Here is a 23862-nt window from a genome sequence, read left to right on the forward strand (position 1 = left end):
AACACTAAAAATGGGTAAAAACACTAAGACAAAAAACCTGGGAGATCAAATAATTTCTGATCAAGAAAGGCCATTTAGAAAATCTGGTTATGACGTTAGGAGCAAAAGAAACTGACTTATGATGTTCAGAGTATGGAGATAAACCACAGAAGGTTCTAGTTTGCCTCTTTTGTTCATAAACACAGAGTAGATGAGCGAATCACTAATTACTAAGCACTAAGTACTGTGGGGTACAGTGACTAATGCTGGATACTGCCCTGGTATGTGTGGCTGCCCGGTGTGTGTGACTGCCCCGGTGTGTGTGACTTCCCCGGTGTAACTTTTATTGAGATTTTCAAAAGACTCTTAAAGAAACAAACCTGAAAACTGTGACTAATTGATTTCAGAGTGAATTCTAGGAATTGTGGGCATCATGTTCTGGGAGGCCTGCTGTTCTGGCTGCTGGAAGCTTGGGACCTAATTGGAAGTATGGGAGTGAGGAGGGGGAAGGGTGAGCTTTCAGTCAGAGCCATTTCCTGTTCCTGGGGGGCTCCAGGATAGTCCCTCTTTCTAAATATCTTCTTGATACCATCTTCTGAAGTGAGGATAACTTCAGCTTTCCTCTCCCCCTGTTTTACAGCTCGACAACAGTGGAATCAGAAGAGGTTGATAAAGATGGACAGCCCCTGCTGCTTCTCTCTGTACCTTATATTAAAGTCAGGAGCTTTGGGCAACTGTCACAGTTGTTATGCGTGGCCACAGACAGCAAGCAGCAGGAAGTACAGGCCTGTATCGAAGGTGATACACACTCTCCACTTGTGATGTGAACTTTCAGACACACAATCGTGGGGGAGGGGATGCTTTAAAAAGTATATTCACTTGAAAAAAAATTCTACCAAGTGAAAGATAATGCATTGTATGTACGACTTCATGAGAGTCGCTGTTCATGTTTGTCCCTGGCTGAATTGTTAGTATCCAGATTGTTTCATGGAAAATCTGATGTGTCATCGGTAGGTTTCCAGGTTCCTCATTTAAGCACGTGGCTTCTAGAAGTGCCCTGTGCTCTTTAAAGCCATGCTTGAGGACAGGTTACATGGAGCAGCATCTGAGGCTACTTCACCTTAGCATACAGCGTGGTGAATGGCAGCTTGTTTCCTCCAAGAAGAATTTGAACCTTTTTTTTTTTTTTTTTTAAGGAGATAGTCCTTTTTTTTTTCTTTCTCATTTGATCGTTTGTGGCATCATAGCCTTCTGTGAATCATTATGTGTATTCAGCTCCATGGGAAAGTTTCCTTTACACTGAGGGGACACACTGGCTTCGTTATTCATTCATAACTGTCTAATGTGAAAAATACTGCAATCGGTCCCTTACACTTGTGTTGTGCACATTTACCATCAGGAGCAAAGCCCACTTATGGATAACAATGGAGCCTATGTCTTTTGTGGGCTTAGAATAGGTGACTAGTGGGTTTCGGGACTATGGTGACCGAATTCTGTCTACTTTTATATGAGGTTAGAGGGTACACCTTAAAATGTTAAAAATGTTAGGACTGGACAGATGGCTCAATGGGTAAGAGCACATGTGCAAGCATTAGGACTTGAGTCCAAAAACTGACATAAAATTCTGGAATAGTTTGTGTGTGTGTGTGTGTGTGTGTGTGTGTGTGTGTGTGTAAGCCAAGCACTCTGGGTATGGAGACAGACAGAGGGTCTCGAGCTTACTGGCTGCCAGCCTAGGTCTAGGTTTCAGTGCAGACCCCTATCAATAAAGAGAATGATGAACAAGATTCTGGCATCCTTCTCTGACCTCTGCACATATGAGCGTGTGCAACCCACACATATGTGTATGTATACTTCCCTATATTAAACACACTATGATGTACACAACTGACATAATACAAGAGAGAACACATGGAGAAGTGTAAGACAGCTCCTACCCCATGGACTCTTAGAAGGAGACAGGAATCCAAACGGGCTTGTCCAGAGGAAGCTGAGTGAGAGGAACCCAATTAAGGAGAATCTGGTGGGATCACCACAATTCTTCATCCTTGTCTTTGTTGCACCGGATAATCTTTACTAATTATGTTGATGTTTTGTCAGCGAACAGAGACCCCATAGTGAAGATCCTGGGTCCAGATTACGATGAGATGAAGGAGGAGTCCACGAGCTTGGCCCTTCTTGATACGATCATCAAAGATAAAGAGCTGTACATTAAAAGGAAAGTCGCCATCCTGCTGAAGCAGCTGGACCTGCACCTGCTCAACCATTCCCTGAAGCACATTTCACTGTGAGTGCCAGGGACGCATCTCAGATGTGGCAGTGAAAGTGCTCTCGGCACCGTACAGAGAAGTACAAGCGAGAACATAACGGTTACTGCTACTGAGTTAACGTTGCTGTTTTCAGGAACAGAACGTCCATTCTACCGCACCTGTTTACACAAGTTCTAATAACAATTTTAGTTATTCTTGCTAGGACAGTCTGGTGGGGTTTTCTCCAGGTCAGAAGGCATTGAACATGTGGCTCTCTTCAAGACCCTTTAGATAATTATAATATTAAGTGATAGCACAAATAGAATGGAGAGTTTGTGCAGTACAAATTGTGCTCACATTTGCAGTATTTTCTATGGTGTGGTATTACAAAATGAACACTTAAGGGCAGGCAAAATGGTTCAGCAGGGAGAGATAGCTGCTGCCAAGCTTGATGACCTAGGTTCTATCCCATGGTAGAAGGAACGAACTGACTCGCACAAATTGACCTATGACCTTACCACGTGAGCTCTGGCTTGCATGCGTGCCCACACACAGATACACTGAGTAAAGAGAGAAATAATCTTAAAAAAAAAAAAAAGAAATTAACATTGAAGTGTATTTAATGTCATAGTAGATATGAATTTCTTTTCCATTTGCTTTTTAATTTTATTTCTCAAGCTTTCAGATGTGTATGTATTTTGTCCTTAGGACATTCACTCTCTTAGCTCCATTTTTAAGACATCCTTCTGCCTCCCCATCCCACTGGTCCACTGGTCCCCTTTGTCTCCCTGGACATAAATGAACTTCAGCATTAGTTACAGATAGGCAGGCCCCCTGAGATGATGGGATGTATCCATACGTTGCCTTTACATTCTGTTCCAAAGAGCTTGATTTTTTAACGTTTGTTTCAGGGAGATCAGTTTGAATCCAGGGACTTTTAAGAAAGATATTGAGTTGCTCAAACGTTTCTCAGGAAAAGGGGAGCAGACAGTGCTGGAATGGATCGATTACACTTCAGGTTCGTGTCTTCTTGGGTTCACTTGACATCATTTCTATCTTTGTCACTGTGTTCAAAACACTTCCCCATAGTTGCATCCCAGTTGAGTGTTTAAGATAATGAACTCCCTTGTTCTCACAGTGTCTTTTTTATTGACACTGATATACTTTCAACCCACTAAGCTGAATTCCTCCTACTTATAGTTTCGTGACTGGTTTCAGATTATGAATTTTCAAATGGGTGTCGAGCCCCACCATGGAGACAGATTCAAGGGGAAATGTGTTACGTGATGGTGAAGCCACACGACGTGGAAACTCTGTGCCTCACCTGCAGCACAGAAGGGGTGTTTCTAAATGGTGTAAGTACTCTTTAAAAGAACATCACAAAACCCAGATGTCTGTGGTTCTGTGCTAAGTATGCGAGGGGAGGCTTGTATCGTGGGTTATGTCCTGAGGATGTTAGAGAAAGGAGCATTGCTTTGTGAGGCAAAAGCCCCATCCTTCTCTATGCACCTCCTGGGAAAATCCAAGCCATCTTAATGAGCTTTGGTGGTTTTCACTGCAGGGCATGAAGCCAGTTTTGGAAGAAACATGTTCAAAAGTAACCCTTCTTACTTCTCCAAACTAAAATCCCTTTGTTAGAATCAGTTCCCAGATTAGCTACACACAGATTAAAGGTAGCAAATGACAAGAGGCCATTTTGGACGCTAAGAACTGTAGCTTCCACGTTGAGAGTTCAAGGGCAAGGGAGGGGAGGAGGCTCTTCAGTGTGGAAGTTAGGAGGAAGGAGCCCAGCAAGCTGGAATCCAGGCAGCTGGGGTGAGGCCCCTTCTAGGCTGTTCTGAGTCTTATGACCGTCTTAGTAAAGCAAGCCTCAGGGTGGGGAGTGGATACCGTCCAGTTTATGCTGTCCAGTTTCCTCAAGAGGTGGAAGACCTGGGACCTGGGCCTATGAAGCTGGACATCAGTCTTTCACTAATGACACCTCTGAGAGCCCATGGGAAAAGAGGAAACTGAACACTGGAACCAACCATACACATGGGAAACATGGGAGTGAAAACCTATTACTGGAGAGTGGGATGGTGGGCCCACTAGGAAGGAGGACATTTTACCTTTGATCCTTTTTGTGTGAACCTAGCCCAACCTACCAAAACAGAAACTGAGTTTAGATTCCAAGGATCCTAAAGGAGGTTTGGATGGGTGCCTCTGAGCTGAGAGACAAAGCAGCCAGACTGAGAGTGCACAGCTCTCAGAGCACAGAGCCTCAGGTTAGCACGCGTGACTTTTGTTCTTTTTGAGTCATCGACATAGCCAGGAGAGCCTCAGAGGACTTCTCAGTGGCATGCCACCTTTGGAACCTTCAGGCGAACTTGGGATACACAAAGAGGATCCGGGCCCCGAACGGGGAACCGCACTGTCACAGGTGGTGGCTTCACAAGGTCGTCCACCTTGCTCGTGTTAGTTTCAGGGTCCTGGTACCACATTTAGGATGGCCTGCTGGAACCTTTGAGTATTGTTTTTTGTTTGTTTGTTTGTTTGTTTGTTTTGTTTTTTGTTTTTTTTCTCACAACCATTTAACTTGGCTTATTTGTGCATAGAAAAAGTAGGCTATAATCCTGGTTATTGGTTTGTTTGACATTTAGAAAAGTACAATTTCTTGTTATTATTCCAGATTTTGCTACTTCGTGAGCTTTCTAATTAATTAATTAATTAATTAACTAACCAATTTTACACTCCAGATTTTATTCCCCTCCCGATCCACCCCTGAGGGTTCACATGTGCACATCCCATACCTCCTCTCTGCCCCCTGCACTCCCCCCCCCCTTCTCACAAGGATGTCCCCATCCCACCCACCCCACCAAACTTCTAAGCTTCCTGGGACCTCCAGTCTCTTGAGGGATTAGGTGCAGCTTCTCTGACTGAGCCCAGACCCAGGAGTCCTCTGCTGTGTGTGTGTTGGAGGCCTCATCTCAGCTGGTGTATGCTGCCTGGTTGGTGATCCAGTGTCTGAGAGATGTCAGGGGTCCAGATTAATTGAGACTGCCAGTCCTCCTACAGGGTTGCCCTCTTCCTCAGCTTTCTCCTGCTTTTCCCTAATTCAACCAGAGGGGTCAGCAGCTTCTGTCGGTTGATTGGGTGCACATATCTGCATCTGAGTATTTCAGCTGCTTGTTGGGTCTTTTGGAGGACAGTCTTTTTTTCCCCACCCTTTATCCCCGTTTTAACCTGCTAACACCGGATAGGAGAGAAACAAGACTAAAGAGAAAAGAATTATGAAATCCTTGAATTGTAGGAGTTAGGTCTGGTTCTTCCTCCTAGCTCCATGTTCTCAGAAACAAGACTCATACTCAAAATATATTTACAAATACCTACGCGGTCTAGCTAGGCCCTTCTGACTTAAAACAACCCGTTTATTTTAATCAAGGCTAGTCTCAACTCACAAGGAACCTGTCTCCCAAGTATGGGGATCAAAGGCATGAGTTTATGTATTTAGGATTATGTACTCTTAAAAATGTATCAGTTTTTATCTTTATTCCTTTTTTGGAGATTATCATCTATGCATATTTTTATCCATTTTCCTCTTTAAATTTAGTATCCTTCCTTGTATTAAACTTTATTTAAATGCCTTTCCATTTTAGTGCATGAGCATACTCTCCAGCATATTGTACCTGCTCAGAGGTCTTAGCCTGGGTTATGTATCATGTGCTAGGCTGAGCCATTACCAGTTCTCCTGTGGGAGCCCCATGTCTAAGGAGACTAGTTGGCTAACCAGAGGATCATCAACACGCTACCTCATTGAGGGTGGCAAGTCCCCAATCCATATCATTGTCTGTCAGTGTATAGTCAGAAAGCTTAACAGTATTATTTTTTATTCTCTTGTCCAGTGATCTCTGGATTCCCTAGTTGGGTGCTTTTCTTCTTCTGGAAAGATAAAAGCAAGCAACCCTGCCCAGCCCTAATGCTGGATCCTTACATTGAGTAACACAATAGATCTTCCTGGTGAAGGGCAAATCCCTTTCATCAACAGAAAAGCATTATCTTTCAAATTGAAATTATAAGTATGCCTTATGTGGGTAAATATATATTCCCCCTTCTCTTTATATTAAATATAAGACTGATTTGTACTTTATTTTTTACATTACTAAGAACATTATTACTTACTATTAAGCAAAAACCTGCACAGTATCTTTAAGGAAAAAAGTATCATTTTGAATTTTAGATTGTCATTGATATTATTGACTGTATTTATTATTGGTATTGGCTCTATTTATTAGCAGAGGGTCTCACCCTGACTTTACTGTTTCATTGGAATCCCCAGGCCATTCTGCAGTCCTGGCTTTGAACAGTTAGGGCTTTTGCCAGCCAACCATCTCAAGATCATGTGTCCTGCCACGCTTAGTTAGGCCAGAGCCTCTGCCCTCTGCCGACTCCATGAAGGTAGTGTGCTTGTGGCAAGTTGAGGCTGGAGCCTTTCAATTTCTTCCCAACCCTCCATCTGGAGCTCCTGTTCCTGTCTTGCAGGGGTGCTCAGTGCCCCTGTGACCTGGTTGTTTCTTGTGCACATCTTTAGGCCTTTAGTTGTGTGGATAGAAATTGGGCTGTTGAGGCCACAGCAGACTGGTGTGTATTCCAGGCCTCCATTCTCTCTATAAGCAGGAGCCTTCTTTTTAAAAGTTTTAAAGTGCTAATTTATTTTCTTTCTTTCTTTTTAAAATTTTTGTCTTTTCTTAAAAAGATAGAGTTTTAAAGTTGTTTTGTTTTGGGGGAGAATTGGTGCCTCTATCCAGATAGTTATCTCAGGTTAGTTTAAGCATCATATGTAAAAGTTAGGTCTGGTTCTTCCTCCTAGCCCTGTGTTCCTAGAAATAAGACTCAGACTCAAAATACATTTACAAATACCTAGGCCATATAACTAGGCTTTCCTCTGATTATATCACAGCTTAGCATAACTCATTTATTTTAATCTACGTCCTGCTGCCTACATGGCTGGTTACCTGTGCTTAGGTAACATGCATCACATCTTCCCGGGCAAATCTTCCCAGGCCAATCTCCAGTGGCTTGCACGATTTCAGAATCCTTTTGTTTAGCAGATGTGCCCCACCTTCTATTCCACCCTTTACTAAAGGCCATAAGTTTTTAAATCGATAGGTGATATATCCATACAGTGCATAAGATAATCTCTTTACGTTGAATTGAATTTGTTTCTTTTTTGACCATAGCTACTAACAAACTACAACCAACTTCCTTAAATGACCAGCAACCATGCACCATGCATTTCAGGGCCCTAGCATTTATATACCCTCTGAAAAATTCCCAGAATTACAAATGTCACACAAAGAAATTATCTAGCTGTTTCTGCTAGAGCACAAGGAAGATCATAGTTAACTGCTACAGACAGTCTAAAGGAGCCCCATATCCCCTCCCCTGGGATAAAAAAAAAAACCTTCTTATATTATTTTTGTGTTTTTAAAAGAAACCAGAACTTCAAAATTGTAGCTCCATAGTTAGAATAAGATAATAGAAGGAATAATTTCTTTGACCTTATAGAGAGGATCAAGCAGTTTTTGTTTCTATCAAAGATTATACTGGGAAACATTAAATATTCCTTTCAGGTTTAAAAGAAAGACTCAAAAATTGAGAACCAGAAAAACTTTTAATTTCCAAATATTAATGACAGTGTAGGTGTGTGTTTCTGATGCAGTACAGAAGAAAAAGAAATGTACTAAAGGCAGGGGCAGGTGGAAGAGGGCACAAGGGACAGACAATTCTCTAGAGATGCTAGCCCTAGAAAATGAACTCACAGAGCAAGACAGGAGTGTGACCACAGCATATGTTTTTCTTCAGTAAAATTCCAAGCCTTGGGCCTTTTGTGACTTCATCAGTAAGGTCCTTGATGTCACTGGGTATTTTCATACTAAAGGAGAACTCGGACTTCAGTTGATAGAGAGTAAAGTTCCAAGCCTTGGGCCTTTTGTGACTTCATCAGTAAAGTTCTTGACATCACTGGGTATTTTCATACTAAAGGAGAACTCGGACTTCAGTTGATAGAGAGTAAAGTTCTATATGCATAGAGGAGGTACTCAGACGGGAGGGCTGGATGGATGGATGATGAAATTAAGTCAAGGGGAGGGTTTTGTCTATACACATCATACACAGAGACTGCCACATTGAGAGTTTGTAGGAAGTAGGGGTTATTGAGTAGGGTGGAAATGGGAGTGGTTAAAATGCATTATATTATACAACATTGTCAAAATTAATTTAAAAAAACCCACCAACATGTGTGCACAGGCTGTGACACACTGTTCTGGGCCCTCTATTGACTGGTCCATTAATCATACCACCAAACCTTCACTCCCAAAGGGGAAGGCAGAAGAGGAGGGAGAGATTGACTATGAGAGAAAAGGTGAAGTTTACAAGGACATTGTGACATGTTTAAAGGACCAATCACCAGTATTTTCAGAGAATATGTCTAAGCAGGTAAGTTGGGTCCATCTTTTTATGTTGTTTGGTTATAACCTTTTGTAGCCTTTTTCTCTTTCCATCACTAAACTCAAATTATACACATGCTAAGCGGTAAGTCACATTCTTCCTTCCACCTGTGACCTCTGATGACCTCTAGTTTGTTGCATTCGTTTACTTGTTCTGCATGTTTCCTATCAGCAGACTCATAGGATCTACTTAATATCTGTGCCTATGTAAGAGAATTCGTAGTATGGGGTTCGTTTGGCTTGTTTCACTTAGCATATTGTCTCAGGTCGGTCCATCGTATTGTGATTTAATTTTTTTCATTGCTTCATTTGCTTTCATTGACACACTGTTCTTGTTTCATTTCCCATCGCTCTGATAAAATACCCCCCAACAAAAGCAACTCAAGGAAGGGAGAGATTATTTTAGCTCACAGTTCCGTGTCACAGTTCCACTGCAGGGAAGGTGGCAATACTTGAAGCAGCTAGTCATGTGTACAGTCAAGAGCAGAGAGAGGAAATAAGCTTTTAGTGCTTATCTGGCTTTCTCCTCTCTCACACAGTTCAGGATCTCTGCTTAGGGAATGCCACCTCCCACCCTGCAGGTTTTCCCCGCATCCACTAATGGAACCGAGATAATCTCCCACAAGCAAGCCAACTGGCCATCCTGATCTACACAATCTTTACGTGAACTCTTTTCCCCGGGTGACTTTAGATTGTGTCAAGTTGACAATTAAAGTCAACCAGTTCACACACATCATGATGTACTAAATTGGCTCCCCCCTCCCACCCGTGAACACCAGTCCACAAGAGTTTGTGTACTAGTTTGGGGCTACCTGAAGTGGACTTTGTTACATGGTAATTCTCGCGTCATTCTTGGACGGGACACTTTTCCAAAAGTAGTTGTATTTTTGGGTTCCAATGGTAAGGTGCAAGGAGTCCATTTTCTCCGTATCCTCTCCAACTTGTATGCTATGTTGTCTGAAGGAGTCTTAGTGAGTTACTGGTAGCCCTCTGAGATCTAGCCTGCTTTTTTTTTTTTTTATCTTACCCTACTACATCCTGAGTGGCATTCTAAAATCATTTATCTTTCAAATATTGTACATATCTTTAAAACTTAAGCTTTTCTTTTCTTTTTTTTTTTTTTTCTTTTTTTTTCTTTTTTTGGGGACTGAACCCAGGGCCTTGCGCTTGCTAGGCAAGCGCTCTACCATTGAGCTAAATCCCCAACCCCAAAACTTAAGCTTTCTTATGAAATTATTTTATTTAAGTACCTTGGTTCTTTGACTATTTCTGCTGGCAGCTGAGTTTTTGATTTTAGCTGTTCTAACTGGTGTGAGGTGGAATCTCTCAGGGTTGTTTTGATTTGCATTTCCCTGATGACTAAGGATGTTTCTTTAGGTGCTTCTCAGTCATTCCACATTCCTCAGCTGAGAATTTTTTGTTTAGCTCTGTACCCCATTTTTAATAGGGTTATTTGGCTCTCTGGAGTCTAAATTCTTGAGTTCTTTGTATATATTGGATATTAGCCTTCTCTTGGATGTAGGATTGATAAATTTTTTTTCCCAATCTGTTGGTTGCTGTTTTGTCCTAATGAGAGTGTCCTTTGCCTTACAGAAGCTTTACAGTTTTATGAGGTCCCATTTGTCAATTCTTGATCTTAGAGCATAAGCCACTGGCTTTCTGTTCAGGGAATTTTCCCCTGTGTCCAAATGTCCCTTCCCCATTTCCTCTTGTATTAGTTTGAGTGTATCTTTTCTTATGTGGAGGCCCTTGATCCACTTAGACTTCAGCTTTGTACAAGGAGCTAAGAATGGATCACTTTGCATTCTTCTACATGCTGACATCCAGTTGAACCAGCACCATTTCTTGAAAATGCTTTCTTTTTTCCACTTGATGGATTTAGCTCCTTTGTCAAAAATCAAATGACCATAGGGATGTGGGCTCATTTCTGTGCCTTCAGTTTTATTCCATTGATCTACCTGCCTGTCTCTGTACCAATACCATACTTTTTTTTTTTTTATCACTATTGCTTTGTAATACTATTGCTTGGGGCCAGGATGGTGATTCCCCCAGAAGTTCTTTTATTGTTGAGGATAGTTTTCACTATCCTGGTTTTTCTGTGATTCCAAATGAATTTGCAAATTGCTCTTTCTAACATTGTGAAGAACTGAATCAGCATTTTGGTGGGAATTGCATTGAATCTGTAGATTTCTTATGGCAACATGGCCATTTTTACTATATTAGTCCTGCCAATCCATTTGAATGGGAGATCTTTCCATCTTCTGAGATCTTCAATTTCTTTCTTCAGAGACTTGAAGTTCTTGTCATGCAGATCTTTCACTTTCTTGGTTAAAGTCGTACCAAGGTATTTTATATTATTTATGACTACTCTGAAGGATGTCATTTCCCTACTTTCTTTCTCAGTCTGTTAATTCTTTGAGTAGAGGAAGGCTACTGATTTTTTTGAGTTAATTTTATATCCAGCCACTTTGCTGAAGTTGTTTATCAGGCTTAGTAGTTCTCTGGTGGACCTTTTGGGGTCACTTAAGTATACTATCATATCATATCAAATAGTGGAATTTTGACTTCTTCCTTCCCAATTTGTATCCCTTTGACCTCCTTTTGTTGTCTGATTGCTTTGGCTAGGACTTCCAGTACTATATTGAATAAATATAGAGAGAGTGGGCAGCCTTATCTAGTCCCTGATTTTAGTGGGATTGCTTCACATTTCTCTCCATTTATTTTGATGGTGGCTACTGGCTACTGCTGTATATTGCTTTTACTATGTTTAGGTATGGGCCTTGAATTCCTGATCTTTCCAGGACTTTTGTCATAAAGGGGTGTTGAATTTTGTCAAATGCTTTCTCAGCATCTAATTAGATGATCATGTGGTTTTTCTCTTTGAGTTGGTTTATATAGTGGATTACGTAGATGGATTTCCATATATTGAACCATCCCTACATTCCTGAATGAAATCTACTTGATCATGATGGATGATTGTTCAGATTTGTTCTTGGATTCAGTTTGTGAGAATTTTATTGAGTATTTTTGCATCGATATTCATAAGGGAAACTGGTCTGAAGTTTTCTTTGTTGGGTCTTTGTGTGATTTAGGTATGAACATAATTGTGGCTTCATAGAAGGAATTTGGTAGCGTTCCTTCTGTTTTTATCTTGTGGAATAGTTTGGACAGTAATGGTATTAGGTGTTCTATGAAGGTCTGATAGAATTCTGCACTAAACCCATCTGGTCCCAGGATATTTTTGGTTGAGAGACTTTTAATAACTGCTTCTATTTCTTTAGAAGTTATGGGACTGTTTAGCTGGTTTATCTGATCCTGATTTTACTTTGGTACCTGGTATCTCTCTAGAAAATTGTTCATTTCCTCCAGATTTTCCAGTTTTGTTGAATATAGGCTTTTGTAGTAGGATCTGATGATTTTTGAATTTCCTCAGTTTCTGTTGTTATGTCTCCCTTTTCATTTCTGATTTTGTTAATTTTGATTCTCTGTGTCCCTTGGTTAGTCTGGCTAAGGGTTTATCTATCTTTTTGATTTTCTCAAAGAAACAGCTCCTGGTTTTGTTGATTCTTTGTATAGTTCTTTTTGTTTCTACTTGGTTGATTTCAGCCCTGAGTTTGTTTCCTGCCATCTACTCCTCTTGGGTGTATTTGCTTCTTTTTGTTATAGAGCTTTTTCATGTGCTGTCAAGCTGCTAATGTTTGCTCTCTCCAGTTTCTTTTTGAAGACACTCAGAGCTATGTGTTTTCCTCTTAGCACTGCTTTCATTGTGTCCCATAAGTTGGGTATGTTGTGCCTTCATTTTCATTAAATTCTAAAAAGTCTTTAATTTCTTTAATTCTTCCTTGACCAACTTATCAGTGAGTAGAGTGTTGTTCAGCTTTCATGTTTATGTGGGATTCCTTTCGTTTTTTGTTGTTATTGAAGATCAGCCTTATTCCATGATGATCTGATAGGATGCATGGGATGATTTTAATCTCCTTGTATCTGTTGAGACCTGTTTTGTGACTGAATATATGGTCAACTTTGGAGAAGGTTCCATGAGGTGCTGAGAAGAAGGTATGTTCTTTTGTTCTAGGATAAAATGTCCTATAAATATCTGTTAAATCCATTTGGTTGATAACTTCTGTTAGTTTCTTTATGTCTCTGTTTATTTTCTGTTTCCATGATCTGTCCAATGATGAAAGTGGGGTGTTGAAGTCTCCCACTATTATTGTGTGATTGCCGTGTGTACTTTGAACTTTAATAAGGTTTCTTTTATGAATTTATGTGCCCTTGCAATTGGAGCATAGATATTTAGGATTGAAAGTTCATCTTGGTGGATTTTTCCTTTGATGAATATAAAGTATCCTTCCTTATGTTTTTTGATAACTTTTGGTTGAAAGTTGATTTGATTTGATATTAGAATGACTACTCCAGCTTGTTTCTTGGAATCATTTGCTTGGAAAAGTTTTCTCCCAGCCTTTTACTCTGAGGCAGAGTCTGTCTTTGTCTCTGAGGTGTGTTTCCTATATGCAGCAAAATTCTGGGTCCTGTTTATTTATCCAGTCTCATAGTCTATATCTTTTTATTGGGGAATTGAGCCCATTGATGTTGAACAATGTTGATTGTTGTTTCCTATTATTTTTGTTGTTAGAGGTAGAATTATGTTTGTGTTACTATCGTCTTTTGGACTTATTGAAAGATTACTTTCTTGCTATTATAATGTATATTTTTATCTCCTGGTGTTGGAGTTTTCCATCTATTACTCTTTGTAGGGCTGGATTTGTGGAAAGATTTTGTGTAAATTTGGTTTTGTCATGGAATATCTTGGTTTCTCCATCTATGGTAATTGAGAGTTTTGCTGGATATAGTAACCTGGGCGAGCATTTGTGTTCTCTTAGGGTCTGTATGATATCTGCTCAGGATCTTCTGGCTTTCATAGTCTCTAATTAGAAATCTGGTGTAATTCTGATAGATCTGCCTTTATATGTTACTTGACATTTTTCCCTTACTGCTTTTAATACTCTTTCTTTGTTTTGTGTATTTGGTGTTTTGACTATTATGTGACAGGAGGAGTTTCTTTTCTGGTCCAGTCTATTTGGAGTTCTGTAGGCTTCTTGTATGTTCATGGGCATCTCTTTCTTTTTGTTAGGGAAGTTTTCTTCTATGATTTTGTTGAAGATACTTACTGACCCTTTAAGTTGGGAATTTTGTCTCTCTTCTATACCTATTATCCTTAGGTTTGATCTTCTCCTGTGTCCTGGATTTTCTGGTGGTTTTGGGTTAGCATCTTTTTGTGTTTTGCATTTTCTTTGATTTTTGTGTCAATGTTTTCTATGGTATCTTCTGCCCCTGAGATTCTCTCTTCTCTCTCTTGTATTCTGTCCATGATGCTTGCATCTATGACTCCTTATCTCTTTTCTAGACTTTCTATCTCCAGGGGTTGTTTGTGATTTCTTTATTTTTTTCTATTTCCCTTTTTAGATCCTGGTTGGTTTTGTTCAATTCCTTCACCTGTTTGGTTGTGTTTTCCGGTAATTCTTTAAGGGATTTTTGCATTTCCTCTTTAAGGGCTTCTACCTGTTTCCTGTGTTGTCCTGCAATTCTTTAAGGGAGTATTTTATGTCCATCTTAATGTCCTCTAACACCATTATGAGACGTGATTTTAAATCAGAACCTTGTTTTTGTGGTGTGTTGGGTTATCCAGGACTTGCTGTGGTGGGAAACCTGGGTTCGGATTGTACCAAGTGGTCTTGGTTTCTTTTGCTTAGGTGCTTGCCTTCCACCATCTGGTTATCTCTGGTGTCAGGTGATCTTGCTGTCCCTCACTGTGGCTTGACCCTCCTGTATGCTTGTGTATCTGCACTCCTGGGAGACCAGCTCTCTCATGGTGGGATTTAGGTATTGAGAGTTATGACAGAGGATCTGCTCCAGGCAGAAATGGAAACCAGTATTATCCTGTGGCAGACTATTCCTAGGTTCCTGTGTCCTGCGGGCTCTGGGACAAGTTGCTCTAATCAGAGGTAGTGGTCTTACCTGTGCTCTCAGGTGTGTCAGTACTTCTGTGATACCCGCTCTCTCCTTGCAGGATCTTGGTACAGAGAGCTGTCGCACATGGTCTGTTCTGGAGGCAGACCTCAGCTTGACTCTTAAATAAGGTCTTGGACTTGAAGTTGCCCCCATTCAAATTGAGTTGCTATGCCACAGCGAGTCAATTCCGACGAGTCCTCAGCTTCAGATGGCACTAAGTACTCGAGAGGTGATGTCACTGTAACCAGTACTCTTATTTTTTTTTTAAATAAAGGAGATTAGATTTAATGAGGAGCAACAGAAGGATAGTCAGATTTTTGAGAAACCCAAGACAGAAGATGGGCCCTCATCTACAACTGGCTCAGAGAAAAGTAAAGTTGAAAAGCTTTACTTTGGGAAAAGTCATATGACCAAGAGATTAGAGCCAAGCTTAAACTGGAGAGCAACTGTTGATTACAAAGAGTAAGTAGTTGTTTACTTTCTGATTCATCTTTAATAACTACATATTCGCCTATTTTTTCCTGGAATTGTATGTAATATTAGAAAAATACAGTATATGTTTTCCTGTCTTTCCTGTTTGATTCTCTTTTCCTTCTTTACATATCCCAAGAGGAAAAACATAGTGGTAAGAGCATGTGTGCTTATACTACTGTGATGGGAGGAAAACACTGGGTAAGTAAGAGCAAGTGGTATGAGGCAAAAAGGAAACTAAAATTCACTGAGAAATAACATGGAATGTTAACATGTCAGAGTAGAGAGAGGGTTATGATCACATGGAGTTGATCAGGACAACTCTTGTAGCAATAGTGTAAGCAGAATTTAATACTATAAGAAGGATGGAGGCTCAACAGTGTTAACAGATGTATGTAAAGTGGATACTAGGACACTGTCTTAGTTCGGCTTGCTATTGCTGTGATGAAGCAGCATAACCAAAAGAAACTTGGAGAGGAAAGGGTTTATTTCTCTCGCACTTCCAGATAACAGTTCACTGCCAAAAGCGGTGAATGCAGGGACTCCATATAGGTTAGGACCTTGGAGACAGGAATTGATGCAGACGCCATGAAGGGTGCTGCTTGCTCAGTCTGTTTTCTTGTAGAACACAGAACCTCTAGGCCAGGGGTGGCTCTACTCTCGGCTGAGCTGTCCCTCATCAATCACTAATTAAACATGCCCTACAGGCTTGCCTTTTTATAGCCCAATCTCATGGAAACATTTTCTCAATTGAAGTTCCCTCCTCTCTGATGACTTTAGTTTGTGTCGAATAGTATAAAATTATCCAGTGGAAACACTAAACATAAGAAATAAAGTAGATAAAGGTATCGAGACTCAAAGGCTGAGAAGATGGCTCTACCAGTAAAGTGTTTGCCTTGTGAGCATGGAAAACCCAACTTTAATTCACAAAACTCAAAAGCAAAAGCAAAAGAGAGTAGATGTGGTGGTGTGTGCTTGTAATTCCACTACTGGGGAAATGCAGATGGGTGGACCCCTGGAATTTGCTGGCCAGCTTAATCTACTTGCTGGATCCCAGGCCAGTGAGAGACCCTGTTTCAAATAAAAGGTGACCGTGCTGGGGAACAGTATACACACACACACACACACACACACACACACACACACAATGCACACGTATATACATACAGGCTCTGGCCTCCAAATGCACATCCACACACATGTTCACTTATACATATGGAATATGCATGTATATGTAGATGCATCACCTCTCAAACACATATTCACATATGCATGCTCACATGTGCGTATACACTCACATATACTCATCACATACAATGTGCGTATGTGAGTATGTGCGTCATTGCTACTCAAATTTGGGGGTTGTCGGAAGTTCCTAGAGAAAATTAGTCTTGTTTCCACTACTCTAACAAAAAGCCCATATTATTTAAGTTACAAAGAACAAATGATCTATTATGGGTCATGATTCACCAGCACAGCATACTAAAGCTCAGTTTCGTTATATATTTATTTAGCCACAAAAGCTCTACAAAGGATAGCCAAGAGGAAAAACAAGGAAAATTAGAAAAGTCATCGACATCTGTTTCCACGAGCCGTGGGCAGTTACTTCGGTAAGTTTCTGTTGGTATGGCTGTGTCCTTATGGCTACCCACACAGAATGGTCAATTCCCAAGCCAGTTAAAGGCCCCTTAATACCAGGGACCCAGGGTACTTAACATACTGATGGTTACTAGTGAGAGTGATGTACTGCTTTAAGTATATTCTAGGATGCACTTCTAATGCAGTTGTGTGGGTCAGAGGTGGAGCTTGCTATGTACTGAGGAAGAAAACACATCTAAGGCAGAGCGTGGAGAACCCAGTGGAGTGTGCACTCCCAGCTTATCTTAGTTCTCATGTCCTAACAAAGTTGTAGTGTGTCTGTGTCTCTCTCTGTTTATAGATGACTCTTCCAATGCCCAATTGTAATTCTCAGTTAAAAAATTTACACAAGGCCAGCTATGATTTTCAGTTTAACAACAACAACAACAACAAAATAACTGAAAAGGTTGGCTGTTAGTATTCCTAGTGGTGATAGGCAGAAGGGAGAGATACTCATGGAAACATATACACACTCAGTGTAAAGCATAGCCCGTAAGACCCTGACTGCATTGATGCTAGCTTTACTTTTTAGTTCACTATAATAGATTTATTCAATGCGTTTAAGAACTTTGGAAGCTTTTTTATTTTGAAATAATAATAGACTCATAGACTCAGCTCAACTTCCTTCAGTGACATCACTGTACAGTCCCAGCACCAGGACATGACCCTGCTCTGTGAGTGTGTCATTTACCCAAGCACACTGGGGTAAATTCACCCCATACTATAATGAACCCAGCAAGCAGAACTTCCTCACGCGTGGGTTCCCTCCCGTTACCCCTGATAGACACATCTCGTCTCAGCCCTAACTCCAGCCAACAGTCCTCTGTTCTCCAGAGTACTGATCAGTATTAAGACTTAAGCAACCTTTCAAACGGTGTTTGCTGTTCATCTCTACCACTTTCTCTCTTTTCCTACATCTCTGTGGATTACTTAAGCATTTTGATTTGTCTGTAGTCTTTCTGGATGCATCTCTTTGTATAGCTCTGCATTGCCTTTGCTCCAGGTGGATTTGTGTGCATGCGTGCATGCATGTGTGCATGCGTGCGTGCGTGCCTGTGTGTATGTGTGTGTGTGTGTGTGTGTGTGTGTGTATGTGTGTGTGTGTGTGATGAATAATACTCCTGGTTTTCTTCTGGGGCTCTAAGGCATTGATGTCATCTGCTGCTTGAGTGTGGGTTGTTGTATTATCGTTCCAGCCCGCTCACTCTGTAGCTAACACTGAGGATTTTGTGTTACTGTTCTTAGTAAGGGTGGTGAGAAGGTTGAGGAGACCGTCAGTGAGAGCTCCTCAGAAAGTGAGGAGGATGAGGAGCCTCTAGACCACCGCCAGGAAGCCAATGCAGACCTCCCATCGGAATACTGGCAGATTCAGAAGCTGGTGAAATACTTAAAGGTAAGAAAAACTTTAAAGTATTTAGTGGAAATTCTTTTCTAAACACATGACACGCCTCTTAAGTAAGAGCAGTGTACACTGCGGTTGTCTGTAGAGTTATGGTTCCCGTGTTCTCCCCAATACAGGGTTCAGCCACATGGAAAGTTTGACCATGCTTATCCCACACTGTCACAGGCAGGTATCGGGCCATAGGGCAGCCTCTGGACACCGCTCTGGTGGTGGGGAAGCACAGTCTGGGACACAGGACACAGTTGGAGCTGGTTCGGGAGTCCCCAGGCTTGCGTGGAGGCTGGGGCCATCAGGTTCTCAGGCTCTTGGGCATCCTGTTGCCACTGGATGCTGCAAAAGAACTGAGAATGGAGTTGGGGCTGGTGGGGCTGGATCTAGCCCTGGCCAAGAGAGAAAGAGGAGGAGCTCTAGCTGGTCCCACAGGGATAGTCCTTGGCTGGACAGTGGTAGGCTGCAGGCCCCAGATGCCGTGTCTGGGAGCACAGGGAGGCCTTCTATGGGAGGTTAGATGGCTGAAGGCCTTCTCTGTGGCTCCCCATAGCGGATCCCAATGAAAAGAGGCAGTCCATGGTTTTAAGACATTTCTTGTCATGGCGGAAAGTAGATGAGTAAAACCGTACCCCACTTCTCAGGGTAGGCCTGAGATTAAATACCTTTTGCCGGGAGGAGTGTCTGGGAAGGAAAGTTCATTGGTTAAGCCTCCAGTCCTTTAGGTACCTCATTGTAATGGAGATCTGTCTTGAGACTACATGACCATGGTCACTGTCCTCTACCTGTGGAGGGGCTTGGAGTGTTGCCCTTATGTGACTGATGGCTACAAATCTATGGCAGGCTGCAGCTAGTGCCTGCTTTCCTGGGAGTCAGGTGAAACACCTACTGTCCCTTTCAGGGTCACCAGGGTTTCAAGCCTTTGCTCAGCTGGAAACCAGAGTGCCTTTCATGGTCCCACACTTGTCATTTGCATATACAAAAGAGAAGGTCTTATTCTGAGCAAGTCAAGCTTAGACCTTGTGAAGCAGGACCTGACTGGTACCAGTTCTCTCTCCTGGTGTGTGTGTATGTATGACAGGGTTGGGGGGGGGAGGATAGGAATGACTGTGGTCAAAAGCAAGTGTTGATGTAATCTGTGTTTCGTGATTTTCATTTAGTGTGGTAGAAAGAGCTCAGAGATTGTTAACCTGGGTCACTGCCTAGTAGGTGGCCATTGGAGAGTTGTGGTTTGAATCTCAACATAAGCAACGAAGTAGATGACATACCTGTACCACATGGCTTTTCAGGGCTGAGAACCTCACTTGAAATATGTATTGTAGCATCTCACATAGTAGATGCTTAAGCTATGGCTCACTTCCACGTCTCTCTTTAGTCAGAAAATACATGAAAATACCTTACATGATGACTAGCCCATAAGGGGTATATAAATATTTGAAGGGAGGAAGGGGCAAGGAAAATGCGCTGTCACAGCCCAAATTAACATTCCTGGCTGCTCTGGAAAAGCCTTCTTTAAAGCTGAAGTCCAAAACTATGGGTGAAAAAATGGGACAAAATATTTTGATTACCTCATATTTTCTTCTTCTTTTCCATATCTTTGGCCAGATTGGCCAAGGGTATTGCTATTTAAAGGATATTGCCTCATCATCTCAAGACAGCATGTAAAATAGCTTTTGTGCACGCTTTTGAGAATCTGACAAAGGCCCTCTGAATGGATGGTCTTGAAGGCGAGAAACAGCTGAGGAAAACTTCAAGAAAAAGAAGCTCCCTCCTCCAAGGGGCGTTCCTTTAGTGAAAACTGCCAGAAGTAGAAAAAGGGTTTGCTTGTTTTTTTTCTGAATTTCAAATTTCTAGAAATATTAGTGAAGACATTGTGAAATATATTTTAATTATCTTTTGGGACTTCTGGTTCTCAGTTTCCTCTGATGTGAATCATGATGATGTTACTGGTTAGAAGGAATTCATGTAACAGGCAAGTGTACAATGCTCTGACAGTGACGGCAGGCATTTCGAAGTACCAGGGCAGGTCCATGTCAGAACAGTAGCAACCGCAGCCTGATTAGCTTTTTTGCATCTGTTTTTGTGTCTCCATGTGTTTCTGCTACTAACGTGATTCATTCTTGCAAAAAAATAAGTACTGATTGACTGGAGTTGATGAATAGGTCAGGAAAGGGCTTGTTATGTAAGACTGAGTTTGGAGCCTCAGAACCATAAAAAAATGCTAGACATGGTTATGCAGATCTGTCACATGAGGCGGTGGTAGAGACAGGCCGACCTCAGGAGCTTGTTAACCAATCAGTGAGCTCTAGATTCAGTGAGTGAGCCTCTCTCAAAAGGTAGAAGCCAAGGGAGAAAAAACAATAAGTAATCCTACTCAGCTGAAAACCCTATAACTGCAAAAGCTACTGGCCTGTCAAAATGACCCCAGTGGAGTAGTAATGGCATCGTTTACTTGGAACTAACAAATAGAGGGTAATGTATAATCGTACTTAAGACCTGGGAAATAGGAAGGAATGCATGCCAGGCACCATAAACCCATCAACTACCAATGGCTGCCATGGTCACCGACCTTAGAGGAGAACCTATTACTGACATTTATAATTTCTACCTACTCTATGTACTGACTCTTATGCACACAGATAAGTCTAATTCTTTAACCATAGAAATTTCTTTTTGCAGCAGAGATCCACAACTGTTCATGATACAGAAAATAAGTGACTGCAGGGTACCCATTCCCCTTAGGAACCTCTACAATGCAACTCCTACATCTAAGGCTTAGGGAAAACTGTAGAAGACGGGACAGAAAGATTGTAAGAGCCAGACTAGCAGGGCACCAGCAGTGAAATAATGTGTCATAGATATGAAATGGACTTTGTACCCATGGGATCTGAACAATATGGTTGCTTAAGCATGACACATAGTGACAGCACCAGCTCTCGCTTCTAGATGGGGAGATGCAGGCAACCAGTGGTTACTAAGAGAGGAAGACTTAGCTTTCCTCAGGGTCACACACTGTGGTAAGTTATCAGTTCCAATGAGATCAGTGCTAAACACATGTATATATGGGCAACGCTAGATGGACTCAGTTGGTTATGTATATACACACGTAACAATAGGTAGAGAAGGGGTCATTAATCTGAGAAGAAGTGGGACATGGGATGTTAGAGCTGGGAGGAGGAGGGGTGGAAATAATGTAAAGACTGTACTCATACATGAAATTCTCAAGAAGTTACAGAATAAGTGGACATGATATACTGATTGTTGGGATGTCAACTCTTTGCCTCTATACATATACATAAATACTACACACACAGAAAACATTATATAAAAATAGCAGTAATTTTATATACCCAGTATGCTATGAATAAAATCTGTTAGTGGGGATTCAAAAAATAAGAAAATAAGTCAAAATAAATATTTACATTTGAAATTTGGATCTGTGTTTCCAGTTTTAACAGGTGATTCCATGTACCCTTATTAGCCTTTCTAGGAGACAGGAAGGTCACATTATTTGCATGACTCAAGGAATATTCGTTGTCATTTACCATTGTCTACTTACAATATTATATATTGCATATTAAATTTGTTCTTTGTGAGTAGTTTAACAAAAGAAATGCAAAGAAAGTAAGTGTTGAAGCCTGAAGTTTTCTGCTCTGAAATGAGGAAAGAGCCTACTGAGCATAATTAATCTAAATTCTAATTCCTTGAATCAAGTTTTAATGGCTAAATCAAATTAAGGTCAGCAGATAAGATATTTTACTATTTTTACCTGACTACATTTAAAGCTATACCAGTCAAAATATCAGGATACTACTCTATGGTGACCAAGGCAACAGAATAGAGCCAGGTATTGGAGAGGCTGAAGAGTGCCTCTCCATAATTGATGGCTTTTGGAGGAAGTGTGGGAGGGGAAGGACTTAGCGGTCTTTAAGGGGCAGGCCACTAAGGATTGGATCCTGCTCTAGTGAAGATGGCTTTTGTTTTAATTAATTAATTAATTTATTTATATTTTTACTTTTGGGAGGAAGGTCACAAGGCAGGGTGAACATGGAAGAACTCGGAAGGGACTGTGATTGGGGTTCATGATATGAAACTCCCAGTGAACCAATAGAAATGTTTTTAAAATACTTACAATGAGGAAAGGATACTCTAGTCACTTGTATTGGAGAAACTGAAGACATACATGCAAATGGATGAAATGGGAGGGGCTGATGCACAAGTGTGAGGGCTGGGAGCAACCTAGAGCATTTGAGGAAATGACAGAATTCCCAGAACAAGCTGGGTAGTCAGACTACCTGTGGGAATGATTGTGGAATACACCTTACATCATCCTACTCCAGGAACCCAGTCATCATGGACTCCTTCAGCAAGTAGGGGATCTCAGCTTCCCCTGCTTAAGCTTGTGATGCCAAACTAGAACTTCCTACATCAGTCCCACAGAGGAACACGAACATCTCAACCCTACTGACCTGGTCAGTGACCTGGTCCTCTCCTGAACAATGTAAATGCATGCACAGAAAGAAACAAAGGTGGCTTGAACAAAGAAGAAAGAATAAATGAATAGGTCCAGCCAACAAAATCCTCCAGTGTGCACCGCAACACAAACATGGAAAACCAAGAAAGGCAATGAGACTCCTCCAAAATTATCCATCCCATATTAATGACGACTAATGAAAATGACCTGGAAGGACTTCCAGAGAAAGAATTTAAAGACTGTTTATAAATACGCTCAACAAGCTCAGAGAGGACATGTTCATATTAGCAGAGAGCATAAGCGAGGAGGTGAAAAATAGAAGAAAATCAATCCAAGACGTGAAAATAGAATTTAATCGGGAGAATTTCTGAAAAGTGAAACTGAAATGATGTTGGAAATGAAAAAAAATAAAATCGTTAATGGAAATTCTCAGGACAGTGGTTCACATAGGAAACAGAGACTCATGGCTGGAAGGTATGGTAGAGGAATTTGCTCACTCAGTAAAAGTCAGTGAGAAATTAGTAAAAAGTGAACAGAAGCTGGGAGAACTCCATAACACCATAAGAGAGCTAATTTTCAGATGCTAAGCATATAATGAAAGCAATACCACAGGGAAGGCTTGGAGAACATTTTCAGTATTATCATGGAAAAGAAAAAAGTCCCCAAATCTAAAGAAAGAGATACTTAGCTACATAGTAGAGACCTACAGATTTACAAATAGACAGGGACAGAAAAGAAACTCTCAATGATATATTACAGTTAAACAAGTAAAAGTGCAGAATAAAAGGCATTGAAAACTGCAAGAGAGAAACATAAATCATTTAGAGAGGAGGGCCCATAAGAGTAACACCCGATTTGACAGAACGGTCAAAACTAGAGGACCTGCAACAATGTATTTCAAGTTCTGAAGTACCACTATTTCCGTATTATGCCTAGCAAAAATATCTAATAAATTAGAAGAGAAATACAAACTTCCCATGATAAAATGCTAGTAGGAGTGAAAGCTGGTACCGCCATTGGGAAATCAATTTGGAAGTTCATACCAGTTCTACCACTCCTGGGTATATTCCCAAAGGACACTGGGATGGCTAGTCTTGGTTGTCAACTTGATTATATCTGGAATGAACTACAATCCAGAAATGAACTGTACACTTGTAACTTGAATCT

The 23862-nt window shown here is 41.0% G+C and overlaps 1 protein-coding gene across 2 annotated transcripts in view; it reads left to right on the top strand.

The window, feature by feature from the left end:
- The window catches only part of Armc4 (armadillo repeat containing 4), a 166874-nt gene that overhangs the window by 4741 nt on the left and 138271 nt on the right, over window positions 1–23862 (top strand). The window contains exons 2-10 of one of the 2 annotated variants that reach the window (XM_032884509.1): window positions 620–777; window positions 2080–2266; window positions 3140–3246; window positions 3447–3583; window positions 8586–8702; window positions 14997–15184; window positions 15671–15676; window positions 16717–16803; window positions 18077–18224. In XM_032884509.1, the coding sequence (XP_032740400.1) occupies window positions 620–777; window positions 2080–2266; window positions 3140–3246; window positions 3447–3583; window positions 8586–8702; window positions 14997–15184; window positions 15671–15676; window positions 16717–16803; window positions 18077–18224 (1135 nt within the window). Of the gene's footprint in view, window positions 1–619; window positions 778–2079; window positions 2267–3139; window positions 3247–3446; window positions 3584–8585; window positions 8703–14996; window positions 15185–15670; window positions 15677–16707; window positions 16804–18076; window positions 18225–23862 lie in introns of both variants that reach the window. The other variant, XM_032884508.1, reaches the window with a different exon arrangement.

The sequence above is a fragment of the Rattus rattus genome, chromosome 14 (assembly GCF_011064425.1).
Source record: "Rattus rattus isolate New Zealand chromosome 14, Rrattus_CSIRO_v1, whole genome shotgun sequence".
NCBI classification, from domain to species: Eukaryota; Metazoa; Chordata; class Mammalia; order Rodentia; family Muridae; genus Rattus; species Rattus rattus.